We start from the raw sequence: 23,399 nt of genomic DNA on the forward strand, positions 1-23,399 counted from the left end.
CTTAAATTCACAAAAACTTCTGATCATATTAATATTTCAACATCTCTAGATCTGCAGTTTCTCTTCAAATTTTTGATACTGATCAAACATTTGAAAAGAACCTTGGCTTAAGATGTAACTCATGGGCCAACAACTGCTCAGACCCATGCCAGAAGAAATTTAATGCTACCTCAAATATTTGAAGGTACCAGAAGAATATTTCACCTTAAAATTTAGCCATGTTTAAATTCTAGGTGCTAAGTAGCAAACGTAATCACGTCTGTTAAAACAAAACCCAAATCAGTCTCCGTGAAGAGTCTTACCGTTGATGAGGTACAAGGATGTTGTTGATTCCTCCTAGTTTAACATTAATCTTCAGGCACAGATTTGATAGGGTCTGTGGAGATGTTTTAATGACATTCTTGACTTGAACACACTGTGTGGCCATTCCCAACAGTGTATCTCCCACACGCTTCACCTCCGCTGAGAAGCAAATATTAGGATACAACTTGAGTCCATTTGAAATTATGGCTATATTTTGATATTAGCTTAAGTCACAATAATTTAAACGTACATACTCTGCAAAATAACTTCCAACTTATCTGCATACTCAGACCTGCTTCCAATTTGTTTTATCTTCAGATGCAAAACATTGGTTTCTAATGTCTAAAGAATGGTCCTGAAGAATTTTCTAACTTATGCTGGGCAGCAAATTTCTCAGAACAATACTTGACCAAACAGGTAAAAGACAGAGATATTCCCTTACCATACACCGGTGTTTTCCCTGGCAGGATGACAATGATGAGCTGAAGCCCTGAATAGGTGTTCTTGAGGTGTCGAAACATGGGCTCCACACTGTCTGCACCCTGGGCATATTTACAGAAACAGGGCTGGCCTTGGATGGGCATCCCTGCATCTTTGGAGATCTTGCGCAGCTGGTCTGTGAAACCCCTAAAGATGAGAAGCTTTTTTGAATTTTTGCAGTAGCAATAGCACACAACCACCAAAGCAGAAGGGGACAGAAGAACTGTGTTACTCAAATGAAGACAATTCCAAATAGCTTTTAAAGCAGCATTTTAAAAATGTTCATTACGTGGAGGCTGTACAGCTTTGAAACCCCACAGGCCAGAATGGGAAAGAAGAGTTTAGACACCTTTAGTATTTCATTCAAGATGCTAGAAGGAACTATATACAAAGCAGCAATGTCACAGGACCAAAACCCCACGGTGTACCCAGGTACAGTGTTTTGACTGTAGCTTCCAGCAAGGAAGCAAAACAGCTTGGATTCTCTCCCTAACATCTTTGATGATTAAAATCAGGTAAAACACTCATTAGAAGTCCTACATTCATGTTTTCACTAAGATGGCTTCATTAAGAGAAAAGTCCAAAGCCTGAACCATGACATGCCTTACTTCAGTATTTCTTCTCTGCATTGTCTTTGTGTTGCAAAGCAAGCTATAGCCCACATTTTGATCTCAACACCAGTGTGAAACTGCTTCCCTCGCATGTCCCATACTCCGTGGCTTGGGGTTGCCACTGTTCGATTCTGTGGAAACAAAAGTGATAGATACTCAAGTGACTGGGAAAAAAAAAGCCTATGCTATTTTCAGTTTCAGGTTAACAAAAAGAAGTTTACCATTCAAACTCTGATCCCTGTATTGCACAATGCAACTGAACTGACTTAAAATAGTCACTGTGCACAGGAAATCACTCTTCAAAACAGAAACAAAATGCAAAACTCTCACCCGTCCTCCATACTGCAACATTGGAGCTGGGAGCACGCGCCCTGTCACATGGGCCATCTCATCACGGACCTTGAACTGGAACTCTTGAACAAACGGATCTGCATCATAATTTGCACTTCTCACCTAGAAGAAGAGTTTTTCCATGTTACAGGAGTATCTCTTTATAATTCATATAACAAACAAAAGGCTAACAGGAATGCTGCAGAAGTGTTATACAACAATTCCCCTTGTCATTGAAAAAAGCTCAGATTTAACTGCTCAACACTATCAACCTATCCCCAGTGAAAACAATTAATACCATGAAATACATTGGATGAGATTTTTTTTGTTCCCTTAGTTACTCGAGTGCTCATTTGTAGTATGCTCATTCAAAAGCATTTCGTTTACTCACAGGATAGATCAAAAAGCCTTCTCCTTTAGAGACAAGCAAACCCAAGATTAAAAAAAATTAATTCACTTTATTATGGCACATTCATGTCTTCTGTATTTTCCAGAGGAGACTTATTTTAACTGAAAAATTTTGGCTAACTTGTCAGCTCAAAACCCAGACTGTTTCAAATAAGTATAAGAGTATTCAACTAAAAATGTTCAAGTTTTATAATATTTCAAGTTAGAAAAAACAATGACATTTAGGGTGTCTGGATTCAGCACCAAGAAAAGATACTGGTGTTATCAGGTGAAAACATGTAGTGTCTACTAAAGAAAGCAAACATCTCAAGTACAAGACTGAGGTTTAGGAGACCTAGAATCATTCTTCTACCCTGTTACAGATTCTTTGCATTATTCTGGACAAATCAAGTTGCTCCAGTTTGTTTTCAGTATCTATCAAAATTAAGTAGTGATGCTACTATATCTTCAAACTATTAACAGAAAAAAAAAAAAGGGCAATGGTCAAGACCCAAGTCTTTAGAGTCTAGCTCATGATTTTAAAAGTATTTAGCACCACTACAAATATAAGCATCCTATAATAATGAAAAAAAGTATGGTGTTCAAATATCAACAGGAATCAAGGAACAGAAATGCACCTAGAACAAAATCTTACTCTCATGAATTTGGGTACTAAAACCAAGTCCATTTCACAAATTTGTTTAAAAGCCCTGATGTCCCAATACAACATAACACTGAACTATTTGTCCTGAGTATTTCCAATACCTACTTAGAAGCAATTGTAAAGATTATAACACAAGAGCCCATACTGCTGGACTCAAGGTATTGTTGGAAGCTATTTTAAATAAGTCATGTTAAAGAATGTACTTAATCTATTACATTAAAGGGCTAGAAGGAATGAAGAGACTAGGCAGGTCACATAAGAAGATTTTGCATTAATGTTATCTGCGAGTAGCATCACACCAAACTGAAATTAAAGAACTAACCAATCTGCTTATTTCCTCTTGTCTATCTGGAGCAGATCTTGCTGTGGCCTTTATCATAGTCGATGTCTGATTGTCCGTTAGCTTCTTGATACACCGCTGGCCAGCTACAATGTTACATACCTTAAAGGAAAATCAGAAGCGTCAATACACAATAGGAGCACTTAGAAACAGATCCCAACATACCGTACGTACACAGTACTATGCTATCACTACAAAACACACCCTCAATGTGTTTAAGGAACTGCGTACTTCTTTCTCATAGTTCTAAACTTTAAAGCAGTTTTAAAAATGTAGGTAAGTCTTTAGTGAAAGAAAAGAATAACAAACATGTAAATATGTAAAGATGCTTGTACTGCAAAGTGCACTACTTCTTAACATTTTGCAAAATGATATAGTCTACCCATATCAAGCTGATTTATCAGAACGAGTTCATTACTTCTAAAGGCAGGTAGGTGTGTTTCTGTTCTTGTCCCACTTGTAGGCAAGGAAGATGAGGGTATTTCAGCTGGAGGTTGTATTTCTCTCTGAAATACTGTGCTACTGTTCTCTCCACAGTCTGGCCATTTTCTAACTGTAAAGGAAAGCTGAAAAGACATAAATTTTAATAAAATGTAAAGAAATCTTAGTTGGCAAGTATCGACATCCCCCAAACTAATCAAATATTAGGTCCTGATAGACATTCAGTGTTAAGCTATCACAGATTTTATGCTCTGACAAAAAGCATCTTACGTTTGATGACTTGCAGGCCTTCTTGTTACGTTACAAACGCGGTATTTCCTTCTCATCGTTCCACAGTGAGTCACTTCTACCTTTAGACCTGCACAAAAGCACCCAAAACCCCGATGTCATAACTACACAAAAATTTGCACAGGAGACACAAGGTTTCTTATAACAGAACATGTTCTAATCCAACAGCTTTGATGGTCAGCATCAAACAGCACAACATAAGAAATTATTATTCTCTAAACATTTTGCTTTCATTATGATTTAATTTCTGACTAATCAGTTATTATCCTCAAAAACAAATCATAGTGTGTAATATTTAATGTTCTGTCACCTGAATTTCTTGTAGCAGTTTCATTTAACAGGCATGTGACTGATCTCAGACACAGACAGTTGTTTTCACCATATTGTTTTGTTCTCATTCTCAATGCTGCATACCTCTTAAAACTAGCAGTTCCAATGTAATTGAATTTAAAAGGGCAAAGCCAGATTTCTGCCTTATTGTTCATTTTTCCCCCTAGCTTTGTGTCCACATTCAGCCTGTAATTTTCTTTAATTTCACCGACCCAGTTTAACTTCAGATTTTGAGCAGCTGAAGGCCTCGTCTAAAAGCACCCAGCCCACACAAGAGGCTCAGCAGACTTGAGTCTCTATCCACAATAATGACAGCAACAATGGCAGCTTCAAGAGGCTTTCAGTGGCTATTTCTATTAACTGTGCATGCACTGTCTGTACTGTACAGAGAGAGCAGACTCAACATCTGCTGAAGTACTGGGCTTATCACACAAGTGCTGCATAGCATCAACATGCTGTTATGTCTTTCCCCAGCCCCATGGCAGAGAAGGCAGTTGAAAACAGAGCCTTCTCACCCAAAAGATTCAACCTACAGTCTACTAGTACAGTCTTTTGAGAAAGCAGTTGGATGACTTGTCCTGTTGAGGCTTGTGGACCACAGACTGAATACCCCATATCAAATCAGGTCCCTAAGTACCAGATAGCAGATACCATGTTTAGTTTACTAGGGAGACAGACATTCCAAAGAAGTATCAACTGTACTTCACTGATTCCTGACAACACTAATTGCGACACTAACACCAGTATTACTTAGAGGATGGCATAATCAAAAATAAACTACTGCTGCCCTGATACAGCATTAAGAGAAAATACAAAAAAAGAAACCAGGAAGCACTGTGGCCAAGCAGAAAAGGGCTGTGAATACACAGATACCTGGAACCCGTTCACTGCTTTGTCATTAATCTGCTGTGACACTACAGAAGGCACTACCCTCCCACAGAGTTGCTCACAGGCTCCAATTCTTTAATGCAGGATTTGTTTCACTATACATGAGCACATCTTGGCTGGAGTTCCCATATACTACAGTAATAAAAATAAATATTGACAGCAAAGGTAACCTTTCAATATTGTCTGACTATGGCAGCAAAGTGTCTGAGGCATGCCAGATCAAGCAAAGACAGCTTCTCATTCTCCAGTTAGCTGTCTTCCAGAATGAAAACAGACAGGTAGATGTAAAAAGGAGGTGTGTTAAGACTACTACAAAATAATTCCTTTAAGGTTTTTTTTTTTTTACTAATGACTATTCTATGAACACATCAGTTTATAACTATAGCTCAGATTTATTTTTTTGCTGTCCAGTATTTCAATATAATCTAATCTTGCATCAAGTAACACAAGCATTTAAGAGCAGAGCTTTGAAAAACCGAGCTCTTTCAAGGTTCCTCTGTCTGCCAATTACACTGGAATAAAAGGATATGGGAAACACAAAGCAAAGTAGCATATATGGAGTGAAACTACTCAAACCAGCAGCTTATGCAATTCCTTTGGAATGGAATTTGGCCTTCAGCTGCAAGTTAGCAAGTGGTACTTGTTTTTCTACAAGGCAATCAGTTATTAGAAGTCAGTGCAACAGCATACTTTCAAAGAATCAATGATGTTAGCTTTGAAATCAATTTTCATTTTGCCTCAGCATTTAAACAGTGGGAGACTTACAGCACAATACCACTATGGCCTCAATGACCCTTGCTTATAAAAGGTTAGCCATCCAGCAAGGCAACAGCCACTTACCTCTATCCAGGCAATAAAGAAAACAATTTCTCTTTCCCTCTTTAAGCCACTGGGAACATACCTAATTTTTCATCTTTCATTTCTGTAGAGCTGCATTGTTTCATTCAGGACTAGGACTAGAACTAGAAACAGGGCGTACTGCCGTTGGCAGTCCCAGGGCCCTTCTGATACGTGCTAAACAGGAGGTTTCCAGTTCAAACAAGTCCCTTAGAATTAAATCGACTGCATTACCTGGGACAGAACAGATACACTTCTACTCACCCTTTATCTCTTTGGTGAATTTTACCCGATGAGAATCAGTCAGAGGTCTTGGTTGTTCATCGATATTATGAATGTCAAGAACTTCACACATAAACTGAATTACAGGTTGTGCTTTATAGAAGGCAGTGGCAGAAACTAAAAAGAGCAAAATATTAAGTGTGAAAACCCCAAGTCAGAATGTTGTGAAGCAGTATACAAAAGAATGCTTTTTAAAATTCCAGGTAACCCTCAAGCAGATGTTGTGGAGCACACATTTTTAAAAACGGATTAGCAAGCCTTGCAACAACTAAGTATACAAAAGCCAGCATAGAGCCCACAGTCACACATCAGTCTCCAGCACAGTCATCCTGTAACTACTTTGCATTTCAGGGTTTTGAAAGGGTTTTTCCCCAGATAGTATTTATTTCTAGAGAGCTGTAACGTCCCCGAGAGACATTCTCTTTCGACTCTGTATGGAGCTGCAAGCAGAGACAGTATTAATATCTCTCTACTGAAGACCTTTTAACATGAAAAGCTAAGATTATTCAATATGCAATATAATTTTGTCAATGATACAATCTCAAGTACTGAAACAATATTTGGGAGAAACGAGCACTATTTTGACTATACACCAATTATGTTAGTGTCGTGGGGCGTGCAACCCTTGATCTACCAAAACATCTTACCCTCCCTGCATACTAATGACACAATCACATTAAGTGACAATATTCTGTTTTTAAACAGGACAGTTGACTCATTCCATGGAAGGAAGACCATAAACAATCTGTTTGACAAAGCTATAAGCAACTGAAAGAGTATCTTTTAGTAAGAAAGGTGAGGTGGCACTAAATATATCTCAAACACAAACTACTCCATACATTTAAAACTTTAAATGGCAACAACAGAAGAGAAATACTTGACAAGCATTTTATTAGTTTTCCAGATCTCATGTACCAAAACCACCACACATCAGTGCTAATACAATGAAACATTTTTCAGACGTGTGTCACTTTAGCAGGCTGCCAACTTTACTCGACACACTCTGGCCAACACCTCCGGATGTCGATTACTGAATGAACACAAACAGCTTACACCCCCAGCGACTGGCAGGGTGCAGTTTGTTTCCCACAGCAACATAAGCGACACAGAGAAAAACAGATTTTGCAGAGAACTTCGTACGAGTTTGTATTGGCTTTGTGTGGCAAGGTTTTGGTAGCGGGGGGCTACAGGGGTGGCTTCTGTGAGAGGCTGCTGGAAGCTTCCTCTGTGTCTGACAGAGCCGATGCCAGCCGGCTCCAAGACGGACCCGCCGCCGGCCAAGGCTGAGCCCATCAGCAACAGTGGTAGCGCCTCTGTGGTAACATATTTAAGAAGGAAAAAAAGTTGCTGGGACAGACAGAAACAGCAGCCAGAGAGAGGAGTGAGAACATGCGAGAGAAACAATCCTGCAGACACCAAGGTCAGCGATGAAGGAAGGGGAGTAGGTGCTCCAGGCGCCAAAGCAGAGATTCCCCTGCAGCTGGTGGTGAAGACCATGGTGAGGCAGGCTGTCCCCCTGCAGCCCAGGGAGGTCCACGGTGGAGCAGATCTCCACCTGCAGCCCGTGGAGGACCCCAAGATGGAGCAGGCAGATGCCTGAAGGAGGCTGTGACCCCATGGGAACCCCGCGCTGGAGCAGGCTCCTGGCAGGACCTGTGGCCCCGTGGAGAGAGGAGCCCATGCTGGAGCAGGTTTGCTGGCAGGACGTGTGACCCCTGACCCACGCTGGAGCAGTCTGTGCCTGAAGGACTGCAGCTCTTGGAAGGGACCCACGTTGGAGAAGTTTGTATCTCCCATGGGAGGGACCCCACGCTGGAGCAGGGGAAGTGTGATGAGTCCTGCCCCTGAGGAGGATGAAGTGGCAGAAATAATGTGTGATGAACTGACCGTAAAACCCCATTCCCCATCCCCCTGTGCCACTGCAGGGGGGAAAGGTAGAGAATCCGGGAGTGAAGTGCCCGGGAAGAAGGGAGGGGTGGAGGGAAGGTGTTCTGAGATTTGGTTTTATTTCTCATTACCCTACTCTGGTTGATTGGTAATAAATTGAAATAATTTTCCCCAAGTTAAGTCTCTTTTGCCAGTGACGGTAATTGGCAAGTGATCTCTCCCGCCACAGAGTTAAACAACTAGAACAAAATCAAGCGATGGGATTTGAACATCATCTTTGCAGCCTCAAACCACAATATAAAGTGATTGCCCTGTAAATTGTAGCATACAAAGTTCTTAAGTTTCTCATTCACAGAAAGGACTGAAAAATTTCTACTGCAAGAGTTACTACTATGCTGCCTAATGACGGTAAGAAAAATTTGCTTCACAGAAAGTAATAGCACAGTACATCATAAATTGGTATAAATTAACTACAATTCAGGTAGGACAAGAGTATTATCTCAGTACCTAGCATATAGATACTAGTACTGGTTATTTCTCAGACAGGTAAGACTTTTACATTCATCTTTCAAACAATAGCTACACCATGGCTGCTGTTTGAAAGGTAATTTTACAAGAACAAACCCATCTGAAGTCACATGAGTATTCTCCACAATTTAGGTAAACCAGAACACATGGACTTGCAAATTTTCAGCGCAAAAGCTCAATATCATCTGCAACATTTTATTATGCTCCAAGACAGACACTAAGCACAACTTAAGAGTGCTTAACCTAGTGCAAAAAAGACAGACTATTTACCTTGGGTGTATACAGCATTTCAAACAGTGAGAACAGAATGCAAATTAGAGAAAACTTTATGCAGCACCTGCATCTCAAACACTGACGCTTTTCAACAGGGGTTTAACAACTAGAGTCAGAGTGCTTACAGAACCAGGGAGTCTGACACATGCACCAGTTGATCTCAGATGCATTCATCTGGGACTTTATAAAGTGGTGCAAAGCAGATTTGATTTTGCATAAGAAAGCCCATCTCAATTAGCCCTATTCACAAAAGTGCTTGTGATATATTTTACAGAGTTTTCTTGCAAGTATTGAATAACACCTACTGTGGACAGCTGCATGGAAACACATCTTAAGCAATTTGCCTGTATCACTGTGGATGTACCAATAGAGAAATTAAGTAGGAAAACAAGCTATGCTAGACTTGTCCTTCCTATATAGCAGGGTTTTTTTAATATGGCAGGTAAATTTCTGCCCAAACACTGACATGATGACAAATCCAGAAAAAGAGACTATGATTTCTAGGTAGCCTTTGCCACACAGGTCTGGTCTGAACTGGCTGAACAGGAAGCCAACGTATGCATACATACACTTCATTATTACAATCTCACTCTACGATTATCATTACAACTTCTGCAGTAGGTTGACTTCACAGTTAATGTTGCATTTCATAAGGATATTACAAGAGACAACTACTAAATCTTCAAACTGAGCAATGAGACACAAGTATTTTTCAGGTGAAAACCCCTAGTGTATAACGCAATTAAAGTTTGAAAGTTTTCTTATTCTGACAAATTCTAGCAAAACACCCCAAGCTTCTTTAACTCTTTATTATCTACAATATGAATTAAGAAATCAGTGTAGAAGATGGCTTCTGGTTACTAAATCCCCCTGCACAGATGGCACCAAAAATTATTACCACACAGAAATATGGTACCACAAACTCAGCCAAAATGACCAAAAGGCAAAGTCGTTTTTATTCTTAGAGGCATGTTCATTATTATCTTTATTCTTAACCCTGAATCCCAACTTACCATCAATATTGAGCATCATCTTCCACATGGCAGGCCGAACAGACTGATGGAATCCAAACCAGACCTCCCTACCCCCACCCAAGGGGTGATCATAGCCTTCCGGAGCTGAGAAAAAGGAGCGGCCCACAGGGGTATACCTAGTGAAAAAGTTGACCACACGTTTATGCTATTGCTTTCCAAATATTAAGTACTGCTTTCCAAATAAAAAATTCTATAATAAAGATTACAACACACAGCGTTATTATTTTTGGAATTTTGTGTACCAGGAATCTGTGCCTAGAATCAAGTTTAAATAACACACTCTTCTGTTCCTATTGCAGTGTTTTTAAATTTAGACAACGCATTTACTAGTTTTATCAACACAAAACCACTTTCAGTTTTTACAACAAATTGCGAACTAAGTTAACTTACCCTTTCTGATCTTCCACTTCAAGAAAGTATAATCTCCATCACAGCAGATTCTGTACAACAGCATTGTATACACTGGACTGAACCTCAAATACCATTTTGCATGTTTTACTAGGGAATATTTGAATACAATGTACACTCAGAGAAGTAATACCTATGGTAGAAATAAAGTACTAGAGAAACTAATGTTTCTCTCTCAGACAGAAAACAGCTGCTCATGAACCTCCACACCTCCTCACATTTGTAATGGACAGGCATTAGTATAGTGGTTAACATCTTTCATATTTCCTTAGGATCTGGGGTAGATGAGGAACACTGGCTTCCATAAAACCACATTTTAAGAGTCAGCTACACCCAATGAAAAACACCTGTGCAAAGCCATCCTACCATCTAAAGCCAGCAATCAAACTTTAAAAGTAACTTTCATTGATCAAATAAAGCAAAATTAATTTGGCCTTCTCTAATGTTTCAGGGTTCTGAGATAATGAATAACAGACTTTGTTAGGACAGGTATCTAGTCTCAACTGTGTATTTAAAACATGAGAAGCATGCACCATTGATGGGTACATCAATGAATTAAAGACTCATGCTTTTTAGACAGTCACAGCCATCAGGTGCATGATACTTGGCTCAACTTGAGCAGAAAACATGAAAGCAGTGCTACAGCATACTGTAATCTCTCAGTTATTTCAATTAATGCCTATTATGAGTGTCTCCTGTTTCATGATCTTTTCAAACAAATACATCACCTGCTCTGGAGTTTAAATGCCTACAGAAATACACACTTCTACATAATTAGCTTCAATCTCCCCAGTTCAGCTAACCAGCTGTGCTGCGTAAGGGGAATGATCATTTTTTCTTTTCACCTGTGAAGAAACAGGGATGAAGGTCTCCCAGTGGGGATACTTCAGGTAAAGACAGACTGCAGGAAGACAGTGAACCTACTTCATGGAGGGTAGGTGTCGTAGCACCACATCGACAGCATGAACAGGGTTAGTGCTGATAGGTTTGTCTAGTTCCAGAGGCTCAGGCAAGGTTCTTCCTGTCAAAACTTCATGCAGCAAGTGCCAGCTCACCCGAGAAACAAACTTTATTGACACTTTGAAGGGACGATCTTTTCCACCTTCTCCCGGTAATGTCACATCCAAATCCACCTGCGTGGGGGGAAAGCAGCTGTTTAATCTCCAGTCTGGTAGTCCCGAGTTTCCACACTTTCCCATAACTGGGCCAGAGACTCAAACTCAGATATTTAGGACACAGCACATTTGATAAAAGTACATTATCAAATGCGCAAAATAAAGAGAACTGGGTCCTCACCAAGCTGAAGAGGATCATGTAACTTTGTCATCTTGAATCAGAAAACTCTTAATTCCAGAGAAACTGTGGTTTGATTTTTTTTATCAGTACTTCATCGTAAGATAACATATTACAGTCTGTAAAACTGAGCATTTAATAGATTTTGCTGTAGAAAGAGGACACTAAATTGTAGGGGAGGTTCTGAATGCAACTAGTACATGCACATTCACATACATTGGAATTTGCAGAAAATACATTAGAAGGACTCTTTCAATACAGATACTTTAAGATACTTTCAGTTTTTCTGAACTCAGCAATATTAGAAGTTGGGCTTGTTTCTTTTTCTTTCCTATGAAGCTGCTACAAGTACCATTTTTTTCTAGTTATCTTACCCCAGTAGTGGCCACAGGAAGCGGATTGGCTGTATAGAGGCTTCTTTTCCCATCATAAACTGGTCTACGGTCCCCAAATATTGTCACTTTAAAATGCTGCACCATTGAGTCCACCACCTCCCTAGAAAAGTTCATATTTACAGTGAAGAAGTTTTCAAAGAAATATCAGACTGGAACTGGCTCCCACACCGCCTGTGTTTTGCTGAAGTAGTTTCAACAAACATATTACTCAAGTGAATTATAGAACACCCACTGCTACTGCAAAAAGATGCTTCACATACTTCAACTAAAATAACAGATAAACACTAAAGAATGAAACCATAATCAACACAAATGCTCAAATACTGGAAATAATTTCAGAAAGTGCTAGAAACAGCTGGGGCCTTTGTATAACCTTTGTTACAGCACAACTCTATCTTATTCGACACAACATTAACTCCCTTATTCTACAGAAATTAAACACTTTTCTTAAGCATATGCAAAGTAGCATTCTTGCAAAGCAGAAGCTTACTAGTATACTGTTGCCTGACCAGGAAACGTTAGCTTAAAGTACTTCGGAAGACGATAAATACTGACTTCCTCTTCAAGCAAAATTAGTAGCAGTACTTTCACCTCTCAGCTGGGATTGGGGCAAGGAAAGAGAAACTCTCTATTTCACAGTTCTTTATGTTACTAAACACTCAGAATCCAAATTCTTTCACTGGCTAAAAGCACGTCAATACACTTGAGCAATTTCAGAATATCTACTTAGCACTCAGTCATGCTCCTGCACGAGCCCATCTTATCCGAGAACCCCAGTCTGCACTGGTACACTGCTCCCTTCTAACACTACACACAGGGCTACGCGTGCAAAAGAAATTATTTCGGTAAGTGCCAGCTTGTTGTCACATAACCTGTGACAAAAGCAGAGGGATAAAAGCTAGCCATGAAGAGTAGGAGCAGCAGGGAGAGAGCAAGAGGCTCTGTAAAACAAACCTCCCATATTAGAGTTCTCAGCTGTAGCTCTGCTATTCATCTCGCACATACGGCACGCTTCAAAGCAAAGCGTTGTTTACCTTCTGCTTTCCAGTTTACAACACAGCGGAAGCAGTGGTAAAGAACATCGCTATAAAGGAAAGTGAAAAGGAAACAGAAGACACTCTAGATTTTAAATCCTCCCTACAGCTAAAAGCTAATAACGGTGCAGGTGAATTTAAAAAAGCCAGAAACTATTCAAGAACTAAAACCTCTATTTATTCCAAACACAAGCATGCAGACAGGATGCTAGTCACAAACTATTTCAGAATAGCTGAGTCTATGTAAATCCACTGACTTCTTAGAAATAACTGTCACAGCATGCAAAAGAAAGGGAAAAACATATTTCTAAGGAAAATTCTTCAAAGCAGGTATTTCAGTATACTGATTTCAATTTAGACTAATGAAAGCCATTCTCCTCTGCGTAATCCACAGCACACTATCCAGTCATTTATTCAGCAGATACTATATTCTTTTATTTGGCTCATTTATACAAGCTCTTGCAGTTTTAAACTAACACCTGCCACATTTTTACACACGTGAAAGTTGGTAAAGTAGTAGTATTTTTAAATAACCAATTTCATGGTTCCCTACTTTGAAAAAACCAATATGCGTGCAAGATTTACCCTCAGCTTTCAAACTACAGCTTATATTAGGATCCATAATTTACATACTCTATTTGCTGTCAAATTTGAAAACAAATTTAGTCTTTCATTTGAAAATATTTGACTATTAAAGCAACTCATTAGGTTTGCTGCCTGTGTTCAATTAGTCGTCTTAGTTTACCTTGACAAAAACCAGACAACTGCTTCTACCAGTTGGTAACATGCATAGGGAAAAGGAAGACAGTGTCTCTACTGGTAGAATAGAAAGCTGATGAGCTTCTGGACAAAGTGCATCTGATCTACACCTATACTACAACAACTAAATCTATGCATGAGAAAGCTCTTAAAGCACTTAAAATTAACTCCAGTCTCTAAAAAGCACTTCTGGGAAACAACCAACCCTCACAGAACCTAACAAAAGTCAAAAGCAACAGTTAGATACTCAATCTGAGACTCGCAGAAGTTATGAAAAGTTCTATCAGCCACAAACATGCTCTTCAGGAAATCATTATTATTTAGGTAAGCAAAAATATTGATCATTTCACACAGAGTTACTTTACAAACTCAAACCTAATGCTGTTGCCTCTCTCCACATGAACTGAAAACTTCAGAAGACACAGCATTTGTCTAAAGCATAACCAACTAAAACAAGCTGTGACAAACATCAATTTTGGTTTTGGAAGCAAGCTTCAAATTACCCTACAAACAGGACCACGAAAGGGATTTTTTTTTCCCTTTTAAATTTTAAATATAATTGAGTTGCTATTTTAAAACAACTTACTTCAAATGCACTATTTTCAAACATCTGTAGTTTCTCCCACTGTTATGGAAACAACTAACTACACAGAATCAAAAACTGCAATTGCTGGAGCAACCAGAGCTCTTACAGCTTTGTCTCCCTTAGTCTATTTTAATCAAGCATTGCCATACAACAGACAAAAAAAGTGTTTGTGGTCAACAGATTTTAAGTGAAGTGACATTTATCTTCATTACAAGATCACACTCGAAAAGAACCAGACATACAAAACAGTAAGTCAGTTCAGAGCAGTTTATATTTTCCTTGTACCCCTATGAGCATAGCTTCACAAACATTCTTCATTTAACAATATGGTGGTAAATTAACCTTTCCTAACAGTAAGATTATATTAAAAGTTAATTCACACAACTATTATACCCCAATTTTAGCAATTTATTAGTTTCCTTTTAATTAATACTTAACATAGGTATTTATATAGCCTTCATAACTGCAGCATGCAGCTAGCAGGGGGAAAAAAATCACCAGCCAGAATCAGGCCCTAGCAATATGCTATTGTTAAAATGTAAAAAAACAGAGTTGCAGATGAAAGAGGAAAAAACTGCTTTTCAGCTACCCTGAACTTTAACTGATGAAACACATTTCACAAGAAACTAACAAGTAACTCCTCCTAAAAAAATTATTAGATGCAGAGAAGAAATACAGGAAATAGTAAATGTTGTAATCTTTAAAAAGCAAAAATTATTCTAGCTCTAATGTCAGGTTTTCAATTGACTACTCTTGCTGAGGAGGCTCCTCTGGCTCCCAAATTTATGAGGTTTAGGACGAAATAAACAAAGACCATATATAAAGAGCTGTACTAGCAATCTGTTAAGGCTGAAGAATCCTGCACTCAATACAGACAGTTTGTTGGATCACTAAATAAACAGGGACATAGAATATGAAAATATTCTCTCCATTTAACCAGCAACCTAGAAATAAAGTAGCCTAGTAAGGGATTTAACTGACCCTAATACATAGCAGACATGAAAATAAGATGAGATACAATGTGCTATACAAAATGCTGTAACAACAGAAAAAGGACACAGGTAAAGCTCAAACCAAGTCTGACCATTTCAAATATACTAAGCTGATTGCATGAAATACCAATTAACAAGGGGAAAACTAGTTTGTTTGCAGTGCTTTTGTACCACTGCTCCTAATGGAAGCTTTTCAGCTGAAGGCTGTCTCCTCCTGTACCTACTGCCAGTATTGCAACCAAAACAGGTAATTGCTTACAGCTATACCATATTTATGCTACCCTGAAGAATGGGGGTTGCTGCCAAACAGCTCACAAATTACTGTAACCACTAACGGCTGGCCCACTTCATAGCATCTGGCCACAACCAAACTGAAGAGAACCTGGAAAAGGCTCTGTACCTGTCTCACAGATGTTTGTGAGAACTGGCACACAGGACTCCATAGCATAATGCTCAGATTTTAAGCTACATAGAGACTATATTTACTTCAGTAGGTCTCTCTGTTGCTTAAAAATTTCAGTATCAGTATAACTTACAAACAAATTTCACCTTCTTACCTGTTCACCCTCCGAGGACACTTATCTGGTTTGATATCCACCTCATAGAGGTAGACATCAATCTTTGGGATTTCAACTTGGAAGCAGTTGGCCAGCAGTTTAATGGGTTTGCCCATGGTGCCATAGCCAGGACGTCTGGGCACCATGAGTAGGGGCTGTGCCCCGACGGGTCCTGCAAAAGAAAAAAATACCACAGATTAGAAGATAAGCACAACAGACAAGCTGTGTTGCAAAGGTACTTCTTGCTTACATTTCAACAATTTAAAAATACGTAAGGCTCCTTGCATTTGCAGGTACACATACTTGTCTCTCATTGAGACTTACTAACGTACTCCCCTTTTTCAGTCTTAGGCAATTCCCCAGACAGACTCAAGGGTGACCAGGCAGGCACCAGAGCCAGCACACTGGAAGAAGGGAAGATTAGCTGTATCAAACAGTACACATCAAACAGCGTGCTAACCTATTAAGTTCCAAATGAACACTTGCCCATTTTTCCTTCATGAGCCTCCACCCACAGCTAGACTGTTTTACTGATGAGTTTCAGCTTCTGTGATTAGCATGAATAAAATCAGATTTCCGAAACAAACAAAAAGAAAGTGTGCTTTTCTTCATAACACTTTACTATTGCAGAACGCTTGACCGCCATTAAAACACAAAAAAGTTTTACAAGTCTTTTCTGAACACCCTAGTAATAACAAAGTTGCCGCAGAATACAAAAATATGGGAGCAGTTCTGGACTGATGTATGTTGTTTGTGATAAGCTCTTAATTTCATTGCCATTATTAGCTTAGTCTTGGAAGACATATTATTCTTGAACTTTGCTGGCTGAAAATGGATGAATAGTAAAACCATTACCTCTTGTCTAACTGCACCGATAAAGCCAATTGGCCAGAAGAGGAAAGACTAAGATTAAGACACGGGATTGTAAAACTCTTGATTACTTATACATCAGAGAAGAATACCCGCACAGCTGCTCAGAGAAACCATCGAAATCTGCAGTAAGAGATGGGTATTTTGAAAGTCAGCTAAAAACACCTGTCTAGTAAGATATGTTACATTCTCATCTGGTTATTGATTTGATTTAACTTACTTTGCATAATTTAGATGAGAATCCTCAGCTCAAGATCTGGGTTACTCATGCCTTACAAAACCAAACACAGTAGTAAACACAGTCCACTTTCAAGAATTTCTACTGGTATTTCCACTTTAAAAAAATCTCTTTCCAGTCAAGAAACAACAAAACCAAAACGCTTTGTAGCCTGAGTTTTAAAAAATTACTCATCGTACAAATGTCATGATTTACAGAGCATTCGATTAAGTTAAAATTCTCCCCTCTACTCCTACTCAGTGACGCAGATAGCAATTCCAGCCCACTCATTTTCATAGAAGAGTTAAAATGTCAAGTGCTGGTAAAAAAGTCTTATTTGCCTTTTGATTAATCTCCACCATTCCCAGAAAAAAAATCTCATTATCTTGAAGGAAACCTTGTACTGAGAATAGGTGAACATCAAAGCTTAAGTTCTACCGTAATATTTGTCTGGCTCTACCCAGAAACCTACCAAAAAATTCTGAGTGGGCTTGGCTTCGAGCCATAAGATAAAACAAAAACATAAAACAAGAAGCATCATTTAAAACACCCTCACAGACTATGCTTATGCAAAACTTGTTCCAAGCATCTGTTCTCTTAAAATTTCTCTTCATTTTAATACTGTCACACAAGTAAAAGCAGCTCTACAATTTACTCCAGATATATTTTCAGAATATAAGCATATGCAAAAAGTTACTACTAAACATTTGAGTGGCATAAATGACTCAATAGCTTATTTTAACATTATGAAGACATACATGCCATAGTTTATATTTAGTTCATATCTGTAGGAAACGCCAAGAAAACTGCTGAAATAAAGGTAACGTTATAAAGGTTGCTATAGTCTGGTCTGCCCTGTCTCCCCCCACCCCATTTGTTAAAATCACATAAAATGTGAAAACAGTTGCTAAAATCTGCAAGCACAGAAACAACAGCCAGCATGAAGACAATCTTCATGAAGGTTAAGTGAAGAAGCACATGGAACAGGGAAATACAGTATGGCTGAAATCTTTGTCACCATCTCCTCTGGAAGTTGCACTAAGTTGAACTTTTTAACTGAGCACTCAACTACTGGAGAGTGCTGGAGAAGAGATAAACCCCTTTACGGGAATGCTATCCTGTTGTTTACTCCTTTGCACAGCTTAACAGACTCCTAGTGATCAACTGCACAGGGGCAAAAACCTGAAACAGAGAAATGATATTCAGTTACTAATATGAGACAGGGTGCACTTCAAAATCCTGGGTCATGAAAGAAACGCTCTACCCAAAGCCAAGTATGCAAGCAGGCTTCCAAACTCTGCTCCTTGAAAAACAGTGGTGAACAAAACAAGAAAATACCAGTTGTTAGACAAAGGCTTTCTTTACCCTGACTTGTTCAGCTGTACCACACGTGGCTCCTCAGGAAACAGCTCACCCTGGAGGAAGTTAGAACCCAGATTTTGGCAAACATGAACTAAGTGACCAATAAATGAATAAGAAGTGCAGGTCTACACACTATTCAGGAACAATTTTTTTTTTTTTAAAATTCAGCTGATTTTGCTATCATTTGGTGCGATACACACGCTCCCTTGGACAGGTTAACTTAAAAGCATGAGTATAGTGTAATTCAATTCTGTTATCACTGTCCAAATACACTAGCACCCACTCAGAATATCCTCCTTTCAAAATACACTAAATTGCCAGATTGCATGTTGTGAAAGTCTGCGTCACTGGCTTCAAACCTGTGACTCAAAACCCAATAAAACATAAATAACAAACGACGCTCTCTGAGGACAGCTACTGCTCCCGTATCATATCAATGACTCACTCAACCTCATGCCTAAGTCCTGTGTCAAGCTAATGGAAATAAACACACGAACCAAAAATACCAGAAGTAGTATTATTCTAAATAGCACAGAATTACTATGATTGGCAGACCGATGCCTTCATGTTATTTAACCATTGCAAAAACAAAGTCGTTAAAGTTCCAAAAATCTTTGCAAAAGCATTACTGCAGCACAGCCCAGCTCCGCAGCAGATGGAGGAACGCGCAGTCTCCCGGTGCCTCCTGAAGAGCAGCTCTGCACCGTTCAGCTGCCCACAAGTTTTAGAGGAGAAACTTCTTTGTGTTTAAGAAACTATTATGACTCTGCCATTAGAGCATCAGGTACGTACACATGCACATAAACCAAGTCTGTTTAGCATGCCAGAATAGTACTCGGTTCATAAAACCAGATAAGGAAGGTCCCCAAAATTGACAGTCAACTGATTTATAACACAGAACAATGAATACACAGATAGGAACTAAAACTGACGCTTCAGACAGATTCTTGGAAGGCTTTTATACAGCAAGGGAGTATGTTTCAAGAAGATACAAGATCCACCACTAAATAACTTGAACCTTCTGCATGTACAGTTACTCATTAGAAGCTATACAGGAAAAACCTGCAGAGAAAATATTTAACTAAGCATTTAAATCGGTAATAACACAAGGCAGAAAAAAAAGAATCTCTTCAGGATCTAAAGTTATATCAATTTATAAATTACCGTTCATAGCATTTGCTTAAGTCATTATTCACGAACACCCTTCAGCAATGTTGGAAGACTTTTTTCACAAGTGAACGTTCAATAAACAAGTAGGAGCAAAAGCCCTTACAATATATCTGCAAAACAGACAAATACTAAACCAGGAAAGTTCCATCTACTCCATTTACCAACAGTGTGTGTGTGCTGTATACAACAGCACACAAAGACCATGGTTTGCTCCCTACCACCACTGCCACATTTAGAAGTAGGTATCTCGAATCCCTGTTGCATTTCACAGGGGATTTACACTGGTATTTCCCACGGGCGTATATGGGACACTGCTGTTCCAGCCCAAAGTGCACAGGTTATCTGTGCCTGATGCATTAGGCTGGGTAACATGCCAAATAACCTACGTCCCATAACCATGTAGCTCACTGATGGGATGGAAGATACTTTGAATAGCTTTGCTCATATTCAAGCTAATATTTCAACAAAACCCCAAAAAAGATGAAAAAAAGGAACTGTCACTTTTAGAGGGCTTAATGAGGAAACTAATATTTCAAAACAAAGAAACAAACAAATATTTGTGAAAAGCTCATGCCACTACTACTTTTTCAAAGTCTTAAAGTTTGGAGTAACATTAAAATATGGGGACAATGAAATTAATTTCTAGTGCGATTATGTGGCACCTCTGCCAACAGAACCATTTACTCCAACAGAACTGGAAAACAGTGGAAGTTTGTAGTTGTCAGTATTCAGATCCACAATTTGAAAATTCCTGTTAAAGTCAGATCATATTCCAGACAAATATGGAAGTCCCTCAAATGGTTTAAATGAGCTCTGAATCAGAACCTTTTCTTCTGTGGGATTATGTATGTTATAATAAAGATTAAACACAACAAAAATTGACTGCGATTTCTATGGCAATACAGCCAGCAATATAGAACACATCTGGCGTGCATCCAAAGCACAGGCTTGAATCTACCTAGCAACCAAATGAAGCCCTAATCAGAATAAAGCCTGAACAGACAGAGCAGAAACACAGAAACCTGCAAATACTTTCAACGAACCATTTTACGGAAAACTGAAGCTTTTGGCATACAAGAGAGTTTTACAGCATGAAGCAAAATACTGATTTCTAGCAAGACGCTAATAGAAAATACAGATCTCCTTACATGATCTTTTCTTTACAGAAAGGCACATCAGTACCAAGCTTCCAGCAAAAAATTATCCTCTTTCCTACTGTGGCTTCAGTGTTATAAAACCAAAAAATATTAACAGATGATGACTTAATAGATTTACTTTTGTTTGTAAAACAGTTCTAAATGTCTAATTGAATGGGTGACTGAACATCCTTAAACACATGATAGAGGACTTAAGAGGTAAAATATTATTTAAACTCTAGTTCAGTAACACAAGGCAGATTTGTCTAACAGATCCTATCCTCAGGCTGGAGTCTGCACACGGGAAAAAGCTCTCCATGGAGGGGGGGAGAGGATGGAAGGGAGGAAAAAAAAAAAAAAAAAAGATTCCCTTTCAGAGGGCCCCTGGCGTCTGCTTGGATGCAGAGGCCCAGCCTGTGGAGCTTAAAGAAGATCCTATCACTACCAGAAAATAAGTTAATTGTAGATTAAAAAAAAATAGATAGGGAAGATTATATTTAAATGTTGGTTTCAATAATCGAGCTCCTTACTTATGCCAGAAATCATGAATTGCCTTATTTCTGTAGCTGCAGCCTCGCTGGGTGGCATTACATTATTTATGAGTAATGCAATCCACGTTTTCTAAACATTCCTACTCGCAATTTAGGCTTTTTTTTTTTTTAAGGTTTCAGATAATTTTCAGATAATAAGTCATGTTAAAACTCATCAAAAGCCAACATTTGGATGCCATACTCAGTGATAGCCAACTACACAAGTAAATACTAGTGCGCTAACTTGTTCTATCCTAACGACGTTACAGGAAAAACCGCAAAGTGTTTTGGAAGCATTTACAATAAATGCTTCCGAACCACTAAAAAAAAAAATATCTTATCATAAAGAACTTTAAGCTCAAAAAAGCAGCTTATATCCACATTGTAAAGTTAATACCTAACTACTCTAGGAGAAGAGAACATGACAAGCCACACAAACACAGAAATACTTTTCCCTTGAAGCTATTTCCACAGACTGAAATCAGGAAAGTAAACTGACACAGTCTTTATTGTTGTGTGTAGATACACCACATTTTGCCACCAAAAGAAACCTCTACCAACATGTACTTCCAGTTACGCTAAACCCCCCACTTCATAAGAAAATGTGCAATTCTTAATGCACTCGTTTTTATTTTCCCGGTTTCCTATTTACTGTTTTGAAAACTACATAATTCCTTCCCCACACTCACTAACTTTGAACCGCTGCTATGGAGAGCGAAACATCTACCTGCCATTTATGTTTCGAATTTAAGATGCGAGCAGTTCCCCTTTTTCCAGTTTACTGCCTGGAAAGTATCTAAGAGCAGAACACCAAGATCTGAGACACATGGTCATATTACTGAATTTAGAACCACACTACCAGAAAGCCCCTTACAGAATAAAACACAATTTTAACAGTGACTAAACAAAAGTTCTTTAAACAGAATACTAAAATTTTTACTTTACATGCTAACAAGTTTTGCATGTGAAAAAAATTAAAAGAAGCAATAAATTCATGACAAATTCCATCATTTTCAGAAAAATGCATTAGAGCACAAAGAAATGAGTCTTCTATGACTGAAGAACATTAAGAACAAAACTGACTTGCATCCAGCTATAAATTTTTCTTCAATTAAGACGTAAATGCTTTGCATGACAGTTTGGTTATACAGTCTAGTCTAATGAGAGAGAAAAATTACTTCAGTTATCAAGCTATCTCCCATCATTTCGCAAGCCACCCTGCTTGCTGCTACTTCTCACTCCAAATTCAATACAAGTCTTAGGACTATCAGCTGAATTTTCACATTATCCAGTAAGGTTGCAAAACATCAGTTGCAGGCTGACTCCCAGCTCTCTGCAGGCTGACTCCCAGCTCTCTGCTGTAGGAATCGGCTGGAGTTAGATACAGTGGGAGACAGTGGTTGGATCAGTCTTGTTTAAACACATACCAGATGTGTCGAAAGGCATATAAGCCATGTATATTTCTGTCATTTCTTTCAATTTCTACTGAAAATTGGCTCAAGAAGTATCCCGACACCTTTACCACTAAGGAATTAAAGCTACGAGGACAAAACAATTTGTGAAGTTTGTATTGTGAGTCAAACAGCTTCCACTGCAACTCCAGAGGAAAACTTCCATTGTATCTCACATCACACGTGTTCTGGAATAGAATAACTTTTGAAGGCACTTATGATTCATTCCCCTTCCCTCCTCTACCCCACCCACCAAAACATAACTTTTAATGGTCCTCCCAAATCACTACTCTTAACACAGAGAAAGCAAATTCTCAGCATTTTATCTGCCCAAAGTTTGTATAGAAAAGCAAACAGAAGGTTAAAGATGTCTGTACTGCTCCATTAAAAACATACCATACCAGAGTAAAAAAAAAAAAACAAACCAACAACAATTTCACACTTTTAACACAAAAACCTGTGAACTTTGAAGGAACAATTTATGAAATGTAAATGAAGACATACATGGCACTCTGATTTGACTTGATTATACCACAGAGCATCCTCAGTTCCACAGCAGCACTGTTTTAATATACCTGCCTTTTGGAAGTTTACTTAACACTCTCCTGGTGGAAGTTTACTTAACACTCTCCTGGTGGAAGTTTACTTAACACTCTCCTGGTGGAAGTTTACTTAACACTCTCCTGGTGGAAGTGTGATGCATGACACTGGATTTGATCTGTTACTGAGAGCTGCT

The 23,399-nt window shown here is 38.7% G+C and overlaps 1 protein-coding gene across 1 annotated transcript in view; it reads right to left on the reverse strand.

The window, feature by feature from the left end:
* Nucleotides 1-23,399, reverse strand: part of AGO3 (argonaute RISC catalytic component 3) — a 42,814-nt gene that overhangs the window by 17,277 nt on the left and 2,138 nt on the right. The window contains exons 2-13 of the mRNA XM_069802888.1: nt 15,928-16,099; nt 11,979-12,099; nt 11,236-11,444; nt 9,883-10,019; nt 6,164-6,298; nt 3,827-3,914; nt 3,534-3,681; nt 3,098-3,217; nt 1,725-1,847; nt 1,392-1,525; nt 746-930; nt 303-462 (exon numbers count right to left, since the gene is read on the reverse strand). Of these exons, the coding sequence (XP_069658989.1) occupies nt 303-462; nt 746-930; nt 1,392-1,525; nt 1,725-1,847; nt 3,098-3,217; nt 3,534-3,681; nt 3,827-3,914; nt 6,164-6,298; nt 9,883-10,019; nt 11,236-11,444; nt 11,979-12,099; nt 15,928-16,099 (1,732 nt within the window). The remainder of the gene's footprint in view (nt 1-302; nt 463-745; nt 931-1,391; nt 1,526-1,724; nt 1,848-3,097; nt 3,218-3,533; nt 3,682-3,826; nt 3,915-6,163; nt 6,299-9,882; nt 10,020-11,235; nt 11,445-11,978; nt 12,100-15,927; nt 16,100-23,399) is intronic.

The sequence above is a fragment of the Haliaeetus albicilla genome, chromosome 16 (assembly GCF_947461875.1).
Source record: "Haliaeetus albicilla chromosome 16, bHalAlb1.1, whole genome shotgun sequence".
NCBI lineage: Eukaryota > Metazoa > Chordata > Aves > Accipitriformes > Accipitridae > Haliaeetus > Haliaeetus albicilla.